This window comes from Bufo gargarizans, chromosome 2, assembly GCF_014858855.1.
Source record: "Bufo gargarizans isolate SCDJY-AF-19 chromosome 2, ASM1485885v1, whole genome shotgun sequence".
Lineage (NCBI taxonomy): Eukaryota > Metazoa > Chordata > Amphibia > Anura > Bufonidae > Bufo > Bufo gargarizans.
Window position 1 is genome coordinate 227,914,670 of NC_058081.1, and position 25,107 is coordinate 227,939,776.

The 25,107-nt window shown below is 45.5% G+C and overlaps 1 protein-coding gene across 2 annotated transcripts in view; it reads left to right on the forward strand.

Moving 5' to 3' along the window:
- Nucleotides 1–25,107, forward strand: part of DHTKD1 (dehydrogenase E1 and transketolase domain containing 1) — a 72,403-nt gene that overhangs the window by 32,902 nt on the left and 14,394 nt on the right. For both annotated transcript variants that reach the window (XM_044276749.1, XM_044276750.1), the window contains exons 7-15: nucleotides 13,376–13,574; nucleotides 14,168–14,480; nucleotides 14,582–14,666; nucleotides 14,771–14,910; nucleotides 17,188–17,338; nucleotides 19,730–19,836; nucleotides 20,278–20,442; nucleotides 22,490–22,572; nucleotides 23,484–23,653. In XM_044276749.1, coding sequence (XP_044132684.1) covers nucleotides 13,376–13,574; nucleotides 14,168–14,480; nucleotides 14,582–14,666; nucleotides 14,771–14,910; nucleotides 17,188–17,338; nucleotides 19,730–19,836; nucleotides 20,278–20,442; nucleotides 22,490–22,572; nucleotides 23,484–23,653 — 1,413 coding nt within the window. The remainder of the gene's footprint in view (nucleotides 1–13,375; nucleotides 13,575–14,167; nucleotides 14,481–14,581; nucleotides 14,667–14,770; nucleotides 14,911–17,187; nucleotides 17,339–19,729; nucleotides 19,837–20,277; nucleotides 20,443–22,489; nucleotides 22,573–23,483; nucleotides 23,654–25,107) is intronic.

Consider the following 25,107-nt stretch of genomic DNA (forward strand, 5'->3'; position numbering starts at 1 on the left):
AACCCCATTGAAGTCAATGGGGACCCGAACTTTTCGGCACTAAAAAGGCTGTAAAACAGCCCAGGAAAGAGCTAGAGGGCTGCAAAAGGCAGCAACATGTAGGTAAATCCCCTGCAAACAAATGTGGATAGGGAAATGAATTAAAATAAAAATTAAATAAATAAAAATTAACCAAAATCAATTGGAGAGAGGTTCCATAGCAGAGAATCTGGCTTCCCGTCACCCACCACTGGAACAGTCCATTCTCAGATATTTAGGCCCCGGCACCCAGGCAGAGGAGAGAGGTCCCGTAACAGAGAATCTGTCTTCATGTCAGCAGAGAATTAGTCTGCATGTCATAGCAGAGAATGAGGCTTCACGTCAGCCACCACTGCAACAGTCCATTGGCATATATTTAGGCCCAGCACCCAGGCAGAGGAGGGAGGTCCCGTAACAGAGAATCTGTCTTCATGTCAGCAGAGAATTAGTCTGCATGTCATAGCAGAGAATGAGGCTTCACGTCAGCCACCACTGCAACAGTCCATTGGCATATATTTAGGCCCAGCACACACACAGGCAGAGGAGAGAGGTCCCGTAACAGACAATCTGGCTTCATGTCAGCAGAGAATCAGTCTTCATATCATAGCAGAGAATCAGGCTTCACGTCACCCACCACTGTAAGAGTCAATTTTCATAAATTTAGGCCCAGAACCCAGGCAGAGGAGAAAGGTCCCGTAACAGACAATCTGGCTTCATGTCAGCAGAGAATCAGTCTTCATATCATAGCAGAGAATCAGGCTTCACGTCACCCACCACTGTAAGAGTCAATTTTCATAAATTTAGGCCCAGAACCCAGGCAGAGGAGAAAGGTCCCGTAACAGACAATCTGGCTTCATGTCAGCAGAGAATCAGTCTTCATATCATAGCAGAGAATCAGGCTTCACGTCACCCACCACTGTAAGAGTCAATTTTCATAAATTTAGGCCCAGAACCCAGGCAGAGGAGAAAGGTCCCGTAACAGACAATCTGGCTTCATGTCAGCAGAGAATCAGTCTTCATATCATAGCAGAGAATCAGGCTTCACGTCACCCACCACTGTAAGAGTCAATTTTCATAAATTTAGGCCCAGAACCCAGGTAGAGGAGAAAGGTCCCGTAACAGACAATCTGGCTTCATGACAGCAGAGAATCAGTCTGCATGTCATAGCAGAGAATCAGGCTTCACGTCAGCCACCACTGCAACAGTCCATTGTCATAAATTTAGGCCCAGCACCCAGGCAGAGGAGAGAGGTCCCGTAAAAGAGGATCTGGCTTCATGTCAGCAGAGAATCAGTCTGCATGTCATAGCAGAGAATCAGGCTTCACGTCAGCCACCACTGCAACAGTCCATTGTCATAAATTTAGGCCCAGCACCCAGGCAGAGGAGAGAGGTCCCGTAACAGAGGATCTGGCTTCATGTCAGCAGAGAATCAGTCTGCATGTCATAGCAGAGAATCAGGCTTCACGTCAGCCACCACTGCAACAGTCCATTGTCATAAATTTAGGCCCAGCACCCAGGCAGAGGAGAGAGGTCCCGTAACAGAGGATCTGGCTTCATGTCAGCAGAGAATCAGTCTGCATGTCATAGCAGAGAATCAGGCTTCACGTCAGCCACCACTGCAACAGTCCATTGTCATAAATTTAGGCCCAGCACCCAGGCAGAGGAGAGAGGTCCCGTAACAGACAATCTGGCTTCATGTCAGCAGAGAATTAGTCTGCATGTCATAGCAGAGAATCAGGCTTCATGTCAGCCACCACTGCAACAGTCCATTGGCATATATTTAGGCCTAGCACACAGGCAGAGGAGAGGTTCATTCAACTTTGGGTAGCATCGCAATATAATGGTAAAATGAAAATAAAAATAGGATTGAATGAGGAAGTGCCCTGGAGTCCAATAATATATGGTTATGGGGAGGTAGTTAATGTCTAATCTGGACAAGGGACGGACAGGTCCTGTGGGATCCATGCCTGGTTCATTTTTATGAACGTCAGCTTGTCCACATTGGCTGTAGACAGGCGGCTGCGTTTGTCTGTAATGACGCCCCCTGCCGTGCTGAATACACGTTCAGACAAAACGCTGGCTGCCGGGCAGGCCAGCACCTCCAAGGCATAAAAGGCTAGCTCTGGCCACGTGGACAATTTAGAGACCCAGAAGTTGAATGGGGCCGAACCATCAGTCAGTACGTGGAGGGGTGTGCACACGTACTGTTCCACCATGTTAGTGAAATGTTGCCTCCTGCTAACACGTTGCGTATCAGGTGGTGGTGCAGTTAGCTGTGGCGTGTTGACAAAAGTTTTCCACATCTCTGCCATGCTAACCCTGCCCTCAGAGGAGCTGGCCGTGACACAGCTGCCTTGGCGACCTCTTGCTCCTCCTCTGCCTTGGCCTTGGGCTTCCACTTGTTCCCCTGTGACATTTGGGAATGCTCTCAGTAGCGCGTCTACCAACGTGCGCTTGTACTCGCGCATCTTCCTATCACGCTCCAGTGCAGGAAGTAAGGTGGGCACATTGTCTTTGTAGCGTGGATCCAGCAGGGTGGCAACCCAGTAGTCCGCACAGGTTAAAATGTGGGCAACTCTGCTGTCGTTGCGCAGGCACTGCAGCATGTAGTCGCTCATGTGTGCCAGGCTGCCCAGGGGTAAGGACAAGCTGTCCTCTGTGGGAGGCGTATCGTCATCGTCCTGCCTTTCCCCCCAGCCACGCACCAGTGATGGACCCGAGCTGCGTTGGGTGCCACCCCGCTGTGACCATGCTTCATCCTCATCCTCCTCCACCTCCTCCTCATCCTCGTCCTCCTCGTCCTCCAGTAGTGGGCCCTGGCTGGCCACATTTGTACCTGGCCTCTGCTGTTGCAAAAAACCTCCCTCTGAGTCACTTCGAAGAGACTGGCCTGAAAGTGCTAAAAATGACCCCTCTTCCTCATCCTCCTCCTCCTCCTCCTGGGCCACCTCCTGTTCCATCATCGCCCTAAGTGTTTTCTCAAGGAGACATAGAAGTGGTATTGTAACGCTGATAACGGTGTCATCGCCACTGGCCATGTTGGTGGAGTACTCGAAACAGCGCAACAGGGCACACAGGTCTCGCATGGAGGCCCAGTCATTGGTGGTGAAGTGGTGCTGTTCTGTAGTGCGACTGACCCGTGCGTGCTGCAGCTGAAACTCCACTATGGCCTGCTGCTGCTCGCACAGTCTGTCCAGCATGTGCAAGGTGGAGTTCCACCTGGTGGGCACGTCGCATATGAGGCGGTGAGCGGGAAGGCCGAAGTTACGCTGTAGCGCAGACAGGCGAGCAGCGGCAGGATGTGAACGCCGGAAGCGCGAACAGACGGCCCGCACTTTATGCAGCAGCTCTGACATGTCGGGGTAGTTGTGAATGAACTTCTGCACCACCAAATTCAGCACATGCGCCAAGCAAGGGATGTGCGTCAAATTGGCTAGTCCCAGAGCTGCAACGAGATTTCGCCCATTATCACACACCACCAGGCCGGGCTTGAGGCTCACCGGCAGCAACCACTCGTCGGTCTGTTGTTCAATACCCCGCCACAACTCCTGTGCGGTGTGGGGCCTGTCCCCCAAACATATGAGTTTCAGAATGGCCTGCTGACGTTTACCCCGGGCTGTGCTGAAGTTGGTGGTGAAGGTGTGTGGCTGACTGGATGAGCAGGTGGAAGAAGAGGAGGAGGAAGCCGAGAAGGAGGAGGTGGCAACAGGAGGCAAAGAATGTTGCCCTGCGATCCTTGGCGGCGGCAGGACGTGCGCCAAACAGCTCTCCGCCTGGGGCCCAGCTGCCACTACATTTACCCAGTGTGCAGTTAGGGAGATATAGCGTCCCTGGCCGTGCTTACTGGTCCACGTATCTGTGGTTAGGTGGACCTTGCTACAGATGGCGTTGCGCAGTGCACACTTGATTTTATCGGATACTTGGTTGTGCAGGGAAGGCACGGCTCTCTTGGAGAAGTAGTGCCGGCTGGGAACAACATACTGTGGGACAGCAAGCGACATGAGCTGTTTGAAGCTGTCTGTGTCCACCAGCCTAAATGACAGCATTTCATAGGCCAGTAGTTTAGAAATGCTGGCATTCAGGGCCAGGGATCGAGGGTGGCTAGGTGGGAATTTACGCTTTCTATCAAATGTTTGTGAGATGGAGAGCTGAACGCTGGCGTGTGACATGGTTGAGACGCTTGGTGACGGAGGTGGTGGTGGTGGTGTTGGTGGTACATCCCCTGTTTGCTGGGCGGCAGGTGCCAACGTTCCTCCAGAGGCGGAGGAAGAGGCCGAGGCGGCAGCAGCAGAATAGGCCGAGGCGGCAGCAGCAGAAGAGGTAGCAGGGGGAGCCTGAGTGACTTCCTTGGTTTTAAGGTGTTTACTCCACTGCAGTTCATGCTTTGCATGCAGGTGCCTGGTCATGCAGGTTGTGCTCAGGTTCAGAACGTTAATGCCTCGCTTCAGGCTCTGATGGCACAGCGTGCAAACCACTCGGGTCTTGTCGTCAGCACATTGTTTGAAGAAGTGCCATGCCAGGGAACTCCTTGAAGCTGCCTTTGGGGTGCTCGGTCCCAGATGGCGGCGGTCAGTAGCAGGCGGAGTCTCTTGGCGGCGGGTGTTCTGCTTTTGCCCACTGCTCCCTCTTTTGCTACGCTGTTGGCTCGGTCTCACCACTGCCTCTTCCTCCGAACTGTGAAAGTCAGTGGCACGACCTTCATTCCATGTGGGGTCTAGGACCTCATCGTCCCCTGCATCGTCTTCCACCCAGTCTTGATCCCTGACCTCCTGTTCAGTCTGCACACTGCAGAAAGACGCAGCAGTTGGCACCTGTGTTTCGTCATCATCAGAGACATGCTGAGGTGGTATTCCCATGTCCTCATCATCAGGAAACATAAGTGGTTGTGCGTCAGTGCATTCTATGTCTTTCACCGCTGGGGAAGGGCTAGGTGGATGCCCTTGGGAAACCCTGCCAGCGGAGTCTTCAAACAGCATAAGAGACTGCTGCATAACTTGAGGCTGAGACAGTTTCCCTGGTATGCATGGGGGTGATGTGACAGACTGATGGGGTTGGTTTTCAGGCGCCATCTGTGCGCTTTCTGCAGAAGACTGGGTGGGAGATAATGTGAACGTGCTGGATCCACTGTCGGCCACCCAATTGACTAATGCCTGTACCTGCTCAGGCCTTACCATCCTTAGAACGGCATTGGGCCCCACCATATATCGCTGTAAATTCTGGCGGCTACTGGGACCTGAGGTAGTTGGTACACTAGGACGTGTGGATGTGGCAGAACGGCCACGTCCTCTCCCAGCACCAGAGGGTCCACTAACACCACCACGACCATGTCCACGTCCGCGTCCCTTACTAGATGTTTTTCTCATTGTTATGGTTCACCACAACAACAAATATATTATTTGGCCCAATGTATTGTATTCAAATTCAGCGGGATATAAATTTGAGGCCTAGTATTTAGGCGCTGGGTGACCGGTATGGATTTAGTGACAGAATTAGACTTGGAAATGCACAGAAGCGTGTGTGTGAAGTTATTCTGAATGACCCAATGTGCACCTTGAATATTATATACCCTTTTTGGGATAGATTTCAAATAGCTCTGATATAGCAGGAACCACTAAATTATGAAATTGCTAAATTGGGAATTGTACTTCAACCCAGAACAAAAAATGTGCTTTGACGGGCACTAAATAACTTTCCCAGCTACAACAGGACAGCGGTAACGAGAGATTTAGAGGGATTTAAATTTGAGGCCTAGTATTTAGGCGCTGGGTGACAGGTATGGGTTTAGTGACAGAATTAGACTTGGAAATACACAGTAGCGGGTGTGTGTGAAGTTATTCTGAATGACCCAATGTGCACCTTCAATATTATATACCCTTTTTGGGATAGATTTCAAATAGCTCTGATATAGCAGGAACCACTAAATTATGAAATTGCTAAATTGGGAATTGTACTTCAACCCAGAACAAAAAATGTGCTTTGACGGACACTAAATATCTTGCCCAGCAACAACAGTACAGCGGTAACGAGAGATTTAGAGGGATTATAAATTTGAGGCCTAGTATTTAGGCGCTGGGTCACCGGTATGGATTTAGTGACAGAATTAGACTTGGAAATGCACAGAAGCGTGTGTGTGAAGTTATTCTGAATGACCCTATGTGCACCTTCAATATTATATACCCTTTTAGGGATAGATTTCAAATAGCTCTGATATAGCAGAAACCACTAAATTATGAAATTGCTAAATTGGGAATTGTACTTCAACCCAGAACAAAAAATGTGCTTTGACGGACACTAAATATCTTGCCCAGCAACAACAGTACAGCGGTGGGTAACGAGAGATTTAGAGGGATTTAAATTTGAGGCCTAGTATTTAGGCGCTGGGTCACCGGTATGGATTTAGTGACAGAATTAGACTTGGAAATGCACAGAAGCGTGTGTGTGAAGTTATTCTGAATGACCCTATGTGCACCTTCAATATTATATACCCTTTTAGGGATAGATTTCAAATAGCTCTGATATAGCAGAAACCACTAAATTATGAAATTGCTAAATTGGGAATTGTACTTCAACCCAGAACAAAAAATGTGCTTTGACGGACACTAAATATCTTGCCCAGCAACAACAGTACAGCGGTGGGTAACGAGAGATTTAGAGGGATTTAAATTTGAGGCCTAGTATTTAGGCGCTGGGTCACCGGTATGGATTTAGTGACAGAATTAGACTTGGAAATGCACAGAAGCGTGTGTGTGAAGTTATTCTGAATGACCCTATGTGCACCTTCAATATTATATACCCTTTTAGGGATAGATTTCAAATAGCTCTGATATAGCAGAAACCACTAAATTATGAAATTGCTAAATTGGGAATTGTACTTCAACCCAGAACAAAAAATGTGCTTTGACGGACACTAAATATCTTGCCCAGCAACAACAGTACAGCGGTGGTAACGAGAGATTTAGAGGGATTTAAATTTGAGGCCTAGTATTTAGGCGCTGGGTCACCGGTATGGATTTAGTGACAGAATTAGACTTGGAAATGCACAGAAGCGGTGTGTGTGAAGTTATTCTGAATGACCCTATGTGCACCTTCAATATTATATACCCTTTTAGGGATAGATTTCAAATAGCTCTGATATAGCAGAAACCACTAAATTATGAAATTGCTAAATTGGGAATTGTACTTCAACCCAGAACAAAAAATGTGCTTTGACGGACACTAAATATCTTGCCCAGCAACAACAGTACAGCGGTGGGTAACGAGAGATTTAGAGGGATTTAAATTTGAGGCCTAGTATTTAGGCGCTGGGTCACCGGTATGGATTTAGTGACAGAATTAGACTTGGAAATGCACAGAAGCGTGTGTGTGAAGTTATTCTGAATGACCCAATGTGCACCTTCAATATTATATACCCTTTTAGGGATAGATTTCAAATAGCTCTGATATAGCAGAAACCACTAAATTATGAAATTGCTAAATTGGGAATTGTACTTCAACCCAGAACAAAAAATGTGCTTTGACGGACACTAAATATCTTGCCCAGCAACAACAGTACAGCGGGTAACGAGAGATTTAGAGGGATTTAAATTTGAGGCCTAGTATTTAGGCGCTGGGTGACAGGTATGGGTTTAGTGACAGAATTAGACTTGGAAATACACAGTAGCGGGTGTGTGTGAAGTTATTCTGAATGACCCTATGTGCACCTTCAATATTATATACCCTTTTAGGGATAGATTTCAAATAGCTCTGATATAGCAGAAACCACTAAATTATGAAATTGCTAAATTGGGAATTGTACTTCAACCCAGAACAAAAAATGTGCTTTGACGGACACTAAATATCTTGCCCAGCAACAACAGTACAGCGGTGGGTAACGAGAGATTTAGAGGGATTTAAATTTGAGGCCTAGTATTTAGGCGCTGGGTCACCGGTATGGATTTAGTGACAGAATTAGACTTGGAAATGCACAGAAGCGTGTGTGTGAAGTTATTCTGAATGACCCAATGTGCACCTTCAATATTATATACCCTTTTAGGGATAGATTTCAAATAGCTCTGATATAGCAGAAACCACTAAATTATGAAATTGCTAAATTGGGAATTGTACTTCAACCCAGAACAAAAAATGTGCTTTGACGGACACTAAATATCTTGCCCAGCAACAACAGTACAGCGGTAACGAGAGATTTAGAGGGATTTAAATTTGAGGCCTAGTATTTAGGCGCTGGGTGACAGGTATGGGTTTAGTGACAGAATTAGACTTGGAAATACACAGTAGCGGGTGTGTGTGAAGTTATTCTGAATGACCCAATGTGCACCTTCAATATTATATACCCTTTTAGGGATAGATTTCAAATAGCTCTGATATAGCAGGAACCACTAAATTATGAAATTGCTAAATTGGGAATTGTACTTCAACCCAGAACAAAAAATGTGCTTTGACGGACACTAAATATCTTGCCCAGCAACAACAGTACAGCGGGTAACGAGAGATTTAGCGGGATATAAATTTGAGGCCTAGTATTTAGGCGCTGGGTCACCGGTATGGATTTAGTGACAGAATTAGACTTGGAAATGCACAGAAGCGTGTGTGTGAAGTTATTCTGAATGACCCTATGTGCACCTTCAATATTATATACCCTTTTAGGGATAGATTTCAAATAGCTCTGATATAGCAGAAACCACTAAATTATGAAATTGCTAAATTGGGAATTGTACTTCAACCCAGAACAAAAAATGTGCTTTGACGGACACTAAATATCTTGCCCAGCAACAACAGTACAGCGGGTAACGAGAGATTTAGAGGGATTTAAATTTGAGGCCTAGTATTTAGGCGCTGGGTCACCGGTATGGATTTAGTGACAGAATTAGACTTGGAAATACACAGTAGCGGTGTGTGTGAAGTTATTCTGAATGACCCTATGTGCACCTTCAATATTATATACCCTTTTAGGGATAGATTTCAAATAGCTCTGATATAGCAGAAACCACTAAATTATGAAATTGCTAAATTGGGAATTGTACTTCAACCCAGAACAAAAAATGTGCTTTGACGGACACTAAATATCTTGCCCAGCAACAACAGTACAGCGGTAACGAGAGATTTAGAGGGATTTAAATTTGAGGCCTAGTATTTAGGCGCTGGGTCACCGGTATGGATTTAGTGACAGAATTAGACTTGGAAATGCACAGAAGCGGGTGTGTGTGAAGTTATTCTGAATGACCCTATGTGCACCTTCAATATTATATACCCTTTTAGGGATAGATTTCAAATAGCTCTGATATAGCAGAAACCACTAAATTATGAAATTGCTAAATTGGGAATTGTACTTCAACCCAGAACAAAAAATGTGCTTTGACGGACACTAAATATCTTGCCCAGCAACAACAGTACAGCGGTAACGAGAGATTTAGAGGGATTTAAATTTGAGGCCTAGTATTTAGGCGCTGGGTGACAGGTATGGGTTTAGTGACAGAATTAGACTTGGAAATACACAGTAGCGGGTGTGTGTGAAGTTATTCTGAATGACCCAATGTGCACCTTCAATATTATATACCCTTTTAGGGATAGATTCCAAATAGCTCTGATATAGCAGGAACCACTAAATTATGAAATTGCTAAATTGGGAATTGTACTTCAACCCAGAACAAAAAATGTGCTTTGACGGACACTAAATATCTTGCCCAGCAACAACAGTACAGCGGTAACGAGAGATTTAGAGGGATTTAAATTTGAGGCCTAGTATTTAGGCGCTGGGTGACAGGTATGGGTTTAGTGACAGAATTAGACTTGGAAATACACAGTAGCGGGTGTGTGTGAAGTTATTCTGAATGACCCAATGTGCACCTTCAATATTATATACCCTTTTTGGGATAGATTTCAAATAGCTCTGATATAGCAGGAACCACTAAATTATGAAATTGCTAAATTGGGAATTGTATTTCAACCCAGAACAAGAAATGTGCTTGAACGGACACTAAATAACTCGCCCAGCTACAGCACTAGGGACAGATTTAGCTGGATATAAATTTGAGGCCTAGTATTTAGGCGCTGGGTGACCGGTATGGATTTAGTGACAGAATTAGACTGGGATATGGCCAAAAAATAAACAGACTATTGCTGGTTAAATGCACTTGGTGTGACAGCTTCACCCTGATGTAGGCTTTAGCCAAAAAACAACCACACCATTGAGGGTTAAATGCACTTGGTGACAGGCGCAGCTTGCCCCTGATTTTGTATATGGCCAAAAAATGAACAGACTATTGCTGGTTAAATGCACTTGGTGTGACAGCTTCACCCTGATGTAGGCTTTAGCCAAAAAACAACCACACCATTGAGGGTTAAATGCACTTGGTGACAGGCGCAGCTTGCCCCTGATTTTGTATATGGCCAAAAAATGAACAGACTATTGCTGGTTAAATGCACTTGGTGTCACAGCTTCACCCTGATGTAGGCTTTAGCCAAAAAACAACCACACCATTGAGGGTTAAATGCACTTGGTGACAGGCGCAGCTTGCCCCTGATTTTGTATATGGCCAAAAAATGAACAGACTATTGCTGGTTAAATGCACTTGGTGTGACAGCTTCACCCTGATGTAGGCTTTAGCCAAAAAACAACCACACCATTGAGGGTTAAATGCACTTGGTCGCAGCTTGTGCTGGCGCACCACAAGACACAAAATGGCCGCCGATCACCCCAGAAAAATGAGACTGACAAACGGTCTGTGCAGCCTAAAAACAGTGAGCAATTGAGGATCAGCAGCTCAATGATCCACAGCTGCAGATCGATCAGTTAATCAAGTCCTTTGGAGGAGTTAATCTGCCTAATCTCGCCCTACTGTCGCAGCCGCAACCTCTCCCTACGCTAATCAGAGCAGAGTGACGGGCGGCGCTATGTGACTCCAGCTTAAATAGAGGCTGGGTCACATGGTGCTCTGGCCAATCACAGCCATGCCAATAGTAGGCATGGCTGTGATGGCCTCTTGGGGCAAGTAGTATGACGCTTGTTGATTGGCTGCTTTGCAGCCTTTCAAAAAGCGCCAAGAAAGCGTCACAAAAGCGCCAAGAAAGCGACGAACACCGAACCCGAACCCGGACTTTTACGAAAATGTCCGGGTTCGGGTCCGTGTCACGGACACCCCAAAATTCGGTACGAACCCGAACTATACAGTTCGAGTTCGCTCATCCCTAGTAGCAATATTATAGTGCAGAAATAAACCTCAAATATGTTTAGGGAATATAACGGATAGCAGCATATATATAGTTCCTCATAAAAAACCGCAACAATGCCTTTGTATATATTTCCAGGTCCAAGATACCTTTGAATATGCACAGTTCCGCTCCTGGCTCACTGTGCTAAAGCAAACAGATAGGTTGCCGGTCTTTTCAATCCTTTCAATATAACTGGAGAGACCAGCAGGTACAAATCGGTAAACACTCGTGGTGGCGTCCCACCATCTTATAGTTCTTAACTCAAAACTTCAGTGTTTATTCACACTTGAGGCAATTGCACAAAACGGCATGTATCTTTGCAGTCTTGGTGTTAATTCACACACAATGGAAAGTTCATATAACACAAGTCACCTTGCTGGCAGTTCTGCCTAAAGTATTCCACAGTAGGCTTTAGGGGCCTGTTTCCCCAGTGTGTGCGGCTCTCAGCCTTCCAGCACAGTACAAACCTCAGATCCCAAAAACAGAGACATCTCTCCTGAGCCCAGCTGCCTATTTAATGACAGCTAGGTGCTGCCAAAAATCCGGACCGACACTTAAACTCTGGTCTAGTATTTGACCTCACCTGGCTGGAAACCAGCCCAGCCGCACATGCTGGGAGGAAAATGCCTGCCTTGCCAGACACAACCCCTCACTGTGTCACAGAGCCCACGGCATTACACTAGATATACAATGAGGGCTGGTAGATTTATATTTTCTAAATTCTCTCCAAAAGTGTTCCCCAAGACCTGGAGGAATATTGTTAGCATAGGAGAGTTTTCTTTGTGCAGATAATTTCCTGCTCTTCATAAACTATAATTACTTTGTTTGTTTTATACCCTCTTTTAGAGCAGAACTTCTCAGCTATGATGGGGTTACGCCCTGCTAGTTGGTAGGCACAGCTGGGAAGATGGTTTAAATATCTTCTAGAAACTTCTGTTGCTACTTACAGAACCAATTTAACGCCACATGACATTTATTTTTAACTTGCTTCTTTACCATTCTAATTGTCACCATGAGATCCACTGAATTTAGTTTTTTTTTTTGGGGGGGGGGGGAGGCGGTAGAATGTGGGTGGGCTGTGCCGTTCCCCTGATGCTCTTATACAATCCCCATGCACAATGTTCTGTGTGCTGACATTAACTAGTTACATGACTCCCACAGTGCCCCTGTGCTCCTTCACACCGTTGGTGCACGGTTCCCAGCTCCTCCCACAAAATAAATTCCACAGGGGGCTTCCCAGGACTGTTGCCCATTGATATGAAATGATAAAGTTTGTCACATTTGCACTATAAAGTAATCAAGCATTTGAGGCTGTTTTGCAATGTGACCACAGCACATGGCATGCAGGGCCAGAACTACCTTAAGCTCAAGGGAGGTGGTGGGCACAGAACGTTGTAGGCACTGTGCATTTGTGACCAACTAACTGCAGAGGTGGCGAACCTATGGCACTGGTGCCAGGGGCAGCACTCAGAGCCCTCTCTGTGGGCACCCGCACCCAGGAAAAAGTCTATGGTGTACCAATATGCCTTAGACTTTTCCTGCTATTCATCAGCGCAGGACGCACTATACATGGCACAGGCAGTGCATTTAATGTAGGCAGACTACTATAGCGAAATGATAAAGTACATGGAAGATGCACTATATTGTACTGTAGTGTTCAGGGTAAATTGCCGTGTTGGCACTTTGTGATAAATAAGTGGGTTTTGGGTTGCAGTTTGGACACTCGGTCTGTAAAAGGTTCGCCATAATGCAAGTGCTGCTGGCGAACGTTACAATCCGCAACGGATCTTACAAGCAAAACTGAGGCATACAGCTCTGGTGATGAAATACCTTTTTAATGGGGAAGCTTGGGAATGTCTCCCTCTCTTACCAGCAATTATTTATATACCAAGCAGACGTGGAGGATTAAATCAACCAGCTGCAGGGGGTTATTTGCGCCCGGCAAATCCACTAAATACTCCATACATTATTCTGTCATTTAGGTCATATGGTCCCAATTTTGCAACCATAGGTTTCAGCACAGTGTGTGTGTAATACACATACATTACATGCTACCAGAGCCCTTACTCATAGCACGGTTTCAGAAAAAATATTTGTCTGTGTATTATATACAGTACTAGTACTTCTTTCCTGTCCTCCTGGAATTTAGGCAAAATTGTTGGTTGTGCTGTAATTCATGTTAATGGAGACTGTCCGGAAGAAGTTGTGCGAGCAACACGACTAGCAGTTGAATATCAAAGACTTTTTAGAAAGGACGTAATTGTGGATTTATTGTGCTATCGGCAGTGGGGCCATAATGAGCTGGATGAGCCCTTTTTTACTAATCCTGGAATGTACAAAATTATCCGGTGAGTTCTCAATTTATTATATTTATCAAACTACCCGGGACAAAGACAAGTGAGTAAGGCTCTGTTCACACCTGATTTATCGACTACATTCTGTGTCTACTGCAGCCTTGTGCTACTGTATTCAGATGTAAACCACTAAACATATGTCAAAGGGCCACTTGGCATATTTGTGGCCCATAGATAGCTATGGAAACTATTACCTTATATTCAGAATGTAGTCGTCAAACGTGAACCGAGCCTAAGGCTCAGGTGCGGACCCATTCATTCTCACACAGTGTGCTGTCTGCATCTGCATTTCCGGAGCGCGGCCTGATCGTCCGGTCCGCAGCTCCGTAAAAAAAAAATAGAGCATGTCCTATTATTGTTCGCAATTGCAGACAAGAATAGGCATTGCCATGGGGGTGCCGGCCGGGTGTATTACACTACGGACGTCTGAATGGAGCCTAAGGTATACTTGTGATGGGACTGGGAGTGGTAGGGGTTAAAGTGGTGTTCTGGTCTGGCTTTTAATAAAATAAAATTTCCTAAGAACACCCCTTAAATCATATAACTTGTATAATTTACATTACAGCTGTTAAATCATTTTTGTACAGGTCTCGAAAAAGCATCCCAGATGTATATGCTGAGAGTTTAATATCTGATGGACTATTGACCACAGAAGAAGTTGGAAATCTAAAAACTACTTATTACACTAAATTAAATGACCATCTCGCAAATATGACTTTTTTCACACCGCCACCTACCAACCTTCAGGCCAACTGGAGTGAGATGGTTGAACCAAGTGCTCGGATAACAACATGGGACACGGGCATTCCTGCTGATTTGCTGAAGTTTATTGGGGTCAAATCCGTAGAGGTTCCTGATGAAATTCAAATGCACAGCCATCTTCTAAAGATGCATGCACAGGTTGGGTAAAGTCTTGTCCCTTACAGTTATATTTCAGGGATCAAACCTCTAAGTAAATTAGAGTGGAAATGGTTCTAATTACTGGATTTATGATTGTTTAGTCTAGAATACAGAAGCTACAAGAAGGAACAAAGCTAGACTGGGCTACAGCAGAAGCTTTAGCTTTAGGTTCTTTGCTTTGTCAGGGTAAGTTTTATTTCTTGAGTTAATATTCTTATTAAACACATTATTTTTATACTTGGTAATGATGTATATGGAAATATATTTCCCATTTTTCTTTCGTTTTCAAGGGTTTCATGTTCGACTAAGTGGGCAAGATGTAGGACGTGGAACATTCAGTCAAAGGCATGCCATGGTGGTTTGTCAGGAGACTAATGAAACTTATATTCCTCTAAATCACATAACATCTGACCAGAAAGGCTTTTTGGAGGTATGTTCCCTAAAATCACAAATAAAGCACTACTATGTTCTATATTATATTCACATTGGTCTTATTTTTTATTTTTTTAAACTCGTTTTATTGCACGGTAATATGACAAGCATGGCACATAGAAATCAAAGTGACCCTCGCAGGGGCCATTCACATAGCAAATACATTGCACAGAAAAGACTACGGACATATTGATTGATTGTACTCATCTGGGCAAAGCATACAGGATGATAACATAGACTGTGTATTATCAGGGTACACGACATGCAGGCATACATCAAATATAGGCCAGCACTATGGGCCCAAGAAGATCGGTCGGGCCAGCTCTCACAAGCCCCTTTGCGTGCCCATAGAGGGGTTATCAGGAACCGTCGGCCACCACGTATCTGCTCGAGTCATGCATGGTGAGTGAAGACGAGCACCAGGCTCCCCACACCCTGTCAAACTTCTGTGGGCAACCCCTATGCTTGTAAACTATATTCTCCATAGACACTGCGGTATTCACTAGGGAGAGCCATTGACCCCTGGAGGGGGGAATGTCCCCCATCCAGCGCAGGGCAACTGCCTTCCTGGCCATAAACAGCGTTCTCTCCAGGAAGATCTTATGATAGTGTGACCAAGATTCCTCGTCAATTATACCTAGGATACACATTTTGGGACACAGCTGCAGTGTAGGAGGCACCAGGGTCCTGAGAGTCTCCAGTACAGATACCCAATACTGCCTGACGTGTGAACAGTCCTACATCAGGTGGCAAAAGTCTGCCCCCTCCACACCACACCTGTGACATCTGGAGCTGTCCATCCTACCCATCTTGTTAAGCCTGGTAGGGGTCAAATAGCTGTAATGCAAGATGAAGAGCTGCGTCATCCTATTATTGATAGGAGACACTCTGGTAGGTGCCATTAAAGCCTCCTCCCACTCCTCGGTGGTCAAGGAGGGTATAAGCCCCTTCCACCTATCCTCTACAGCCAGCGGGGTCACCAGCATACAGCAATCAAGCAAGTGAGTATAGAGGGCCGACACAATCCCCCTTGGGCCTTGAGACCTCAGAATTCCGATAATGGGATACTTGGATATACTCCTGCCAATGCCTCTGAACTGGGTCTGAAGCGCATGGCGTAACTGAAGGTACCTATAAAACATGGTGTTTGGTACTACGAACCTGTCCTGAATTTGCGCGAATGCGAGTAACTCGCTATCCTCATATATGTCCCCCAACGCTCGAATCCCATGTCTACTCCACTCCCCTGCCCCTTCTAATCTTAATAGGTGGGGAAACATACAGTTATCCCAGATGGGGATGTCGCAAGAGAGATCTTTATATACATTCAGCTTGGAAGCCTGCCATGTCTGATGGGCTAGCTTATGCAGCGGGAGAGTAGCTTTTTGTAGGCGTCCCATCCCTTCACATTGGTCTTATTTATGGGTGATAATACATGTGTCTTGGTGTCACATCTTTAAGGATCCCTTGACTTGTTTTGGGTCCATCCAGTTTCAATTCTATATTTTTTTTTGCAGGAAAGAATAGCATAGTAAACTACACTTTTCTGTCCATTGGACAGCAACGGAAACCTGATGGATTCCAATGGCAGTGTGAACATAGCCTAATTAATTGTCTTTTTTTTTTTGTGATTTTATCACAAGTGTTAAAGGGATTATCCAGTTTCATAAAAAGCTGATAAAATAGGATTTGCCATAAAGATATGATATATGATACATGCGGCTCCACTGTAAGGCCGAATGCACACGGCCGTCAGCGGTCCGTGGTAACACAGGCTGGATTCCCGCTGAGAGCAGGAGCGCACGGCGTCATTGGTTGCTATGACGCCGTGCGCTTCCTGCTGCTGCCGCAGTACAGTAATACACTGGTATGATCTATACTGCGGCGGCAGAAGGAAGCGCATGGCGTCATGGCAACCAATGACGCCATGCGCTCCTGCTCTCAGAATCCAGCCCATGTTACCACGGACCGCTGACGGCCGTGAAACACGGCCGTGTGCATTCAGCCTTAGAGTAGCTTCCAGTCGCCTTTTCATCTGAATGCGACAGCCAAAGGTGGTTAGAATTATGGAAACGGCAAAGTGGCCTGTGCTACACTGTTTCCATAACGAAGACGAACAGATATTGACTGCCACTAATATCTGGTATTATTTTGGTAATCGCCCATGGATTCATTGCCACTGGCCTGGAACAGAAACCATTTTTTAACATAACCTTTATGCTATAATTCAGTATTACTTTTGGCTGTAGTTAAGTTTTTTCCTCTTTCACCATAGGTGAGCAATAGTGCTTTATCGGAGGAAGCTGTCCTTGGATTCGAATATGGCATGAGTATAGAAAGTCCCAAGTTGCTGCCAATTTGGGAGGCACAGTTTGGAGATTTCTTCAATGGAGCACAGATAATATTTGACACCTTTATTTCTGGAGGTAGGTTGGCATCAAATATTTTTTAAAGGATTTTTCCCACAATAGCATAGATCATAAATGTCTGATCACTGGGGCCCCAGAGCTGGAACCCGCATGATCACTAGAATAGGTATCCCAAGCAGTGTCGGACTGGTGTGCCTAGGGCCCACCAGTAAAATTTATTTTGGGGACCCACCGTATGGATACATTCAAATATTACCTGCTCACATAGCAGCAAGATGCTACCAGCTGATTGAATATGGCGGTCCCTGCAGCACCTTTGAGAAGGTAGGTCCTGGGGAGAAGAGGACACTGGTAGCTTTCCTCTATACCTAGAAGTCATCTCAGCTCTGATCGTGTCTATAATAATAAACCAGGGAGTTTCTTTAATAATCTTTCATGTTTTTTATATGAACATAGGATGATGGAGGTGCTGTACATGGAATATATGTATATAGTGCAGTAAGTCTACTGTGTTATGTGCCATTTGTGCAGGGGGTGAGAGACTAGGGGCCGACCGGGGGATTCACCTGTACCCCTGTGGGCCAGTCGGAGCCTGATCCTAAGACCCCCATTCCTCCTCAGTGCACAACTACAGTGAGGAGGAATTTGACTAAAGTGGTGGTGGAGTAGGGGAGCATGGAACACAGACCACCTTTTGTGATATGCATGGCAAGAATCTAAAAGGGGTATTAAATGATTTAGTTAATGATGGCCTATTCTCAGGATAGGCTGTCTATAGTTGATGAGCAAGGGTGTGACAATCAAAACCACCATCAGCTATTTCAGTGTAACAGTGCTGCTTCCATTGACCTTGTTGGGAGCAGAACTGCAGTTACCAGCTCTGTCCACTACATAATGGATGGAGCTGTGTATTTCTGGTGCCTATGCTACACTGAAACAGCTGATATGGAGTGTCGGCATTAGATACTGATGGCCTATCCTAAGGATAGGCATTCAATAACTAAATCTTAGAATACACCTTCAATCTAGGAATAATCCCTTTAAATTCTGCCATGGGGGTGTGACACCCAGCACGTCCACTGATCAACTGTTTTCAGTCTGTGTTGGAAGCTAAACAGTGGACAAAGCAGAAGCAGAAGGCTCCGTACACTTTGTCACTATGCCAGGGTATTGCAGCTTAGCTTCCATTCAGATGAATGGGAGTGGAGATGCACATTGGGCGGAGCTTTCTTCATCCAGCTCCATCCACTATTCAGTTTTCGGTACTGATGGTTGCCAAAACCAATTGATCAATATGGGTACGAGGTGTCGGACCCCCACTCATCTGATATTTATGACCTATCTGAAGGTAATTGGTAACTGTAAGAAGCCAAACACATTTGACTAAATCATGGGGGAAAGACGTTACTGGTAAATGTAGCTGTAAGACCACTGTCATTGACCGGTGTGTCCAGTCTGTTCCAGAAAGTAGAATAATTGGTTAACAGCTAGAGAGCCTTCTGACTGCATATTTATTGGTCCAGATTATTGATTCCTTGTCAATCAAAGAGTGTCCATAGCAAAATCCAGCTAATCTGAGATAATTACAGCGAAATAGATTCTATTAGGCTACTTTCACACTCGCGTTTTGGGCGGATCCGTCATGGATCTGCAAAAACGGATCCGTTACAATAATAGAACCACATGCATCCTTCATGAACGGATCCGTTTGTTTTATCTGTAACATAGCGAAGATGGATCAGTCATGAACTCCATTGAAAGTCAATGGGAGACGGATCAGTTGTTCTATTGTGCCAGATTGTGTCAGCGAAAACGGATCTGTCCTCATTGACTTACATTGTGTGTCAGGACAGATCCGTTTGGCTCAGTTTCGTCAAGCCGACAGCAAAACGCTGCAGGCAGCATTTTGGTGTCCGCCTCCAGAGCGGAATGGAGACTGAACGGAGGCAAACTGATGCATTCTGAGCGGATTCTTATCCATTCAGAATGCATTAGGGCAAAACGGATGCGTTTTGGATCGCTTGTGAGAGCCCAAGCCAAAAAGCGAGTGTGAAAGTAGCCTTAACTGTTGCTTCAAACTCGAGAATGAATTTGACCATAGAATTGTACAGTGGAGATCCACATGGATTACAGTTTATTACTAAGATCTTTTCCTGACTTGACTACCTGCTATTTAGAGTTGCACTAGCTATTGAACAAAATGTGACACATACCTCAGCATTTTAAAATGGTGGCTTAGAAAATGCAGCTTTGTAGCGGTCTCCAGGGAGGTCAGTCATCTTTTGCTGCCTGTACTTTTAGATCTCCAGAACTAATGCAAGTACTCTCTAACGCCAAACTTCTTGGACTCCTCCAGTATTTTATGGGAAGGTACAAAACTGACAGTAGCCAAACTCTGTACATTATAATTTACATTGTTTGCATCAAGATTTCTTCTTTCCCAAACAGGTGAGGCAAAGTGGCTTTTACAGAGTGGACTTGTCATTCTGCTTCCACATGGTTATGATGGTGCTGGTCCAGAACACTCTTCCTGCCGCATTGAGCGATTTTTACAGGTAGTCCCAAATATAAGAAACCAGATTTTATATTTAAAGAAGTTGTCTGACCACAAAACCAATTTTTGTTGTCCCCGAAAGTGAAAAAAATAACTGCTGCGTTCCAGTGCCTCCCGTCCCTGATCCTTCCAATCTTCAGAAGTGTGGCGTCACTGCTCAGCACTCATGTGCTGCTTGGGGTCACTGCAGAAGCCAGTGGATGGCTGCAGTAGTGCATGTGACCAGAGATGGGATGTCAGACTGGAATCTTTGTGCTGAATTGAGCAGTGGTATATAGGTGTTTTTTCTTCTTCTTCTTTCATGTACACATTCTCGGGACCATAACTAAAACAGGTTTTGGGGCTGGAGAACCTTATTAAAGCAAATAAAAGATTAGCCAGTTAATTTGTTAGTTCCATAGTAACCTGATTAATGAAAAATGTTTATTTCTTTTCAATATAGATGTGTGACAGCACAGAAGAAGGAGTAGATGGTGATGCTGTAAATATGTGCGTTGTCCACCCCACAACTCCAGCACAGTACTTTCATTTATTACGTCGACAAATGATTCGAAATTTCAGAAAACCTCTAATTGTGGCCTCTCCAAAAATGTTGCTCAGACATCCGGTAACCAGTTTTCTTCTCTGTTTAAAATTGTATAATTCCAAGGGAAAAAACAAAGCTCTAATATGGTCTATAAGCGCAGTCACTATAGGTTTAGGAATATATTTTGGCTTTGAGGATATTCACTGTAGGGCCATCTATTACATGTACAGGAAGGGCATGCTGCATGAACATATTGGGGAGAGTTATCAAAACTGGTGCAAAGGAAAACTGACTTAGTTGCCCCCAGCAACCAATTAGAGTGACCTCTTCATTTTCCATAGCAGCTTTGAAAAATGAAAGGTGGAATCCGATTGGTTGCTATGGGCAACTAAGATCGTTTTGATAAATCTGATTGGAAACAGTGGGATTGAATAGAGTTTAGACTTTCTCAAACAGATCTTCCCTCTGTGCTATGATTTTGTTGGCAGTACAGGTTTACTGCAAGATGTTGGCAGGGTTAATCGAGATGTGCCACCATAATTTCTAGTGAATGAAACCTGCAGGTCTCCATAAGAATGTGCAGATGTAGATGTACCAACTCCTAGCTGTGCAATTGAATATTCTGGCCCCTGCTCAGCAAACAGCCCAGTGATAATTTTTTATCATAAACACAATACCTAATTTTAGCAGCATTATATAAAGTACCAGGCAAAATGTATTATTATATTTTTTTTTACACATTTAAGAGTAATAGTAAAGTCACTGACGCTAAAAAAATAATACAAATGGAAACGTACAGTGACCAAATATACAATACAAAACTATCTTTTATTTTAGATTCTTTCAAGTACCGGTAATTACTCTTTGCCTTGACACACTGTTGACATTTTCTCAACCAACTCCATGAGGTATTTGTGAGCTGCTATCCACTGCAACTCTGGTCCAACTTATGCCAGACCATCGGGTTTATACCAGAGACTGTGGAGGCCTTGTCTTCTGATACAGCACTCTGTTAGGCTTTATTCACGCATCTGTGGAACACGGTCCGTGAGATTCCGGACTGGCATCCTGCTTAGGGCAGGAGCGAACTGAGTCATTGGTTGCTATGACGCTGTGCGCTTTGTGCCACCGCAGTACAGTAATGCAATTGTATAGATCATACGAGTGTATTACTGTACTGCGCCGGCGGCGCAAAGCGCACGCGTCATAGCAACCAATGATGCAGTGCGCTTCTGCACTAAGCAGGATGCCAGTCTCACGGACGTGTGAATGAAGCCTTACTCTTTTTTTGTCAGGTAGCTCCTAAACAGCCTGGGATCTTTTGGGTCATTGTGCTGTTGAAAAAGCTCAAACCAGATGAATTGGCATGGCACTACATGCTGGTTGAATGTGCTTTCAATTCTGTATAAACAGCTAACCGTGTGACTACCAAAGCACCATCACACCCATCCCCCTACTTCATGTTAGGAACTACACATTCAGATATCATCCGTTCTTCTTCTATGTGTCTTAACAAAAATATGGTGGTTATAGACAAAAATCTCAAATTTGGACTCCTTACACTAAAAGACAGATTTCCACTGGTCTGATTCCCACGACCTGTGTTTCTTGGCCAAATAAAGTCTCGTCCTCTTATCTTAGTCTCTCTCAATAGTGGTTTTCTTGCAGCAATTCTACCACGGAGGCCTGATTTTCATTTGGTCTTCTCAAACAGTTGATATTGAGGTTTGTCTGCTGCTTGAACTCAATGGAGTTATTCATTTACCATTTCTGTATTCTTCCTGTGCAGTGGAGGTATTATTTGCGCTGCCTTTTCTGTGTCGACTATCAGCATTGCACTTAATGGTTTTTGTCTTTGCCTTTTTAAACCTTCAAAGTTCTTGGAGTTTTCCATGCTGAATGATCTGCACTTAGAGTATATTTAAAAACAAAATCCTAAAACCATGCGATTTTCATTCTGGCCACTATTCATATTCTATTTTACAAATCGTACAGTTATCACAGGCAGGATTACAGTGAGAGGTGCATACTGGCTTACATCTACTTTTCATTGAAATCTTGGATGATCATTTACCATATGGCTGTTATTTCCTTAATTCCTTTTATGTATTGTATTATTTTTTTAAAGGTTGCTGTTTCAAGCTTTGAAGATATGGCACCTGGAAGTACATTTAAGCCTGTTATAGGAGACCCTCGTGCAGACCCCAAAAGGTACATTGATTTATTTCCATTTCTATTAGGGACCCATGCACCTGGCCATATATAACGAATCTGTGCCCTATTTTATTAAATATATGGTAATTTACATGTAACTGAAGGATACCACTTCAAGTGCAAAGTACATTTATGAAATATTAAAGAAACACTCCCACAAAATATGTTATTCTCTTACCTGTTAGAATAATCTTTTTAGGTAATCTTCTTATGAGTGACTGTATTTGTGAGTTATAACCTCCCTTCTGATCCTCAGCTGTCATGTGACCAAAACTTTGCCTCTCCAACTGTCAAAGTACAGGAAGTCAGTTCCTTCTCTATTCATTCCTATGAGACTGACATTTATGCTTCTATAGGAATACATAAACTGTCCACATATGCTGTGTTAGGGTCCATTCACACGTCCGTAAGTGTTTTGTGGATCCACGGATCCGCAAAACACGGACACCGGCAATGTGCGTTCCACATTTTGCGGACCGCACATCGCCGACACTTAATTGAAAATGCCTATTGTCTGCAATTGTGGACAAGAATAGGACATGTTCTATTTTTTTCGGGACCAGAATTGCGGACCCGGAAGTGTGGATGTGCTGCCCCATAGAAATGAATAGGTCCGCAATTCTGTTCCGCAAAATGTGGAACAGAATTGCGGACGTGTAAATGTTCCCTTATTTGGAAAGTCAGTATGCTGATCACGTGACACTGTTGAGGATCAGAAGGGAGGTTGTAACTCACAAATACAGCCACTGGTAAGAAGATTACTTTTACTGCAGTTCACATCATGTGCCTTTCTAACAGGTTAGAGAATAATTTTTTTTTATGGGAGCGCTTCTTTAAATTTAAAACTTTAAAAATGTCCATAAATTGTTCACTAGTACTTATGGCCTTTTCTTTTTTCTTCACAACAGTGTTAGCACAGTGATTCTCTGTTCTGGGAAACATTACTATGCTTTGGCTAAACAGAAAGAAACACTGGCAGAACAGGGACACAAATTTGCTATTATCAGAATAGAAGAACTATGTCCATTTCCGTTAGATTCACTCCAGCATGAGTTGGGCAAATATTCAAAAGCTAAAGGTGAGTTAAAATAACATGTTTTTGCTATAGTTAACATCTCTGGCAAGTTAACTCCAATTTTGGGAACGACATTTTTCATAATTTTTTTTTCTCGCCCAATTTCCTTGGGGGACACAGAAGACCTTGGGTATAGCTCATCTCCATAGGAGGCGTGACACTAAGTGAAAACTGTTAAGCCCCTCCTCCATCAGCTATACCCTCAGCCTGGAGAGAGAGACTGCCAGTTTTTGCTTAGTGTCCAAGGAGGCAAGACACTCCCTGCTCTGCAGGGCTGTTTTCTCCTTGTTTAAATTTAGATTTTTACTTTTTTCTTTTCTTTTTGTTCCAGATCATCAGGGACAACAGAGACGCACTAGACCTCTCTGTTTCTCCCGGGGTTGAGCTGCGCCAGTGCCGGTCACCCGCACTGCTGCCTCCCCCACAGAAGGCAAGGTGGATCAGGGCAGCCCAGCTCCCCTACATCCCGCCAGCGCAAGGGTCGCCCACACGCCAAGTCCCTCTTCCAGCGTCCTGCCACTACGGTGCCAGTAGCTGAAGGGGCGACCCTGCTTGAATGGACCGAGGGTGAAGACGGCTGTGGTAAGAGAGTGGCTTCTCCAGCCCTATGTCCCCCACCCCCCACCCAATAGTCTCCTGCGTGCCTGGCCCCCATACTGGGCCTCTGGACCCTTCTGTCACTGCTGAACCTAGGCTGGCCCCTGGGGTGCTGCAGGGCGACATTCTACTCCCTGCTCCCTCTCCTCCCTTCCTGGCCTTCATGGGACATTGCAGCTCCCACGCTAGCTGCAGAATGCTGCGAAAGGCAGCCACATCGCCTCCCTTCACCTATCGGCGTCCCTCCTGGGAACGCTGTACTCTTCATCCGCACAGGCACCCGGTCTCAGGGTCCCCCCATCCCCTTACCGATGCGCTGCTCTGGGCCGGGGGCCCGTTTCCTGACGGCGGTGCGGTGAATTTTGCAGGCTTCCCGGCCTGCTGGGCCGCACCTCCGGCGCTCCTTCCCGGCCTGCTGGGCCGCACCTCCGGCGCTCCTTCCCGGCCTGCTGGGCCGCACCTCCGGCGCTCCTTCCCGGCCTGCTGGGCCGCACCTCCGGCGCTCCTTCCCGGCCTGCTGGGCCGCACCTCCGGCGCTCCTTCCCGGCCTGCTGGGCCGCACCTCCGGCGCTCCTTCCCGGCCTGCTGGGCCGCACCTCCGGCGCTCCTTCAGCCCCCGACTGTTCTGGCCTGCGGGGTAGACTCTCGCGGCCGGCGTTTGACTTGAGCACGATGCTCCACCGTTGCCGGCCGTCGACTAATTCGGTCGGCCGGGCGCCGCAAGTTTTGGCCCAGGCTTCGGGCCTACTGGGCCGCATTCCGGCGCTCCACCCGGGCTCCCTGACTCTCCGGTCCGCGGGGTGGCTTCCGCGGCCGGTATGCACAGGCAGTCCACTCTTGGTTACCTGTGCGGCCCCGGT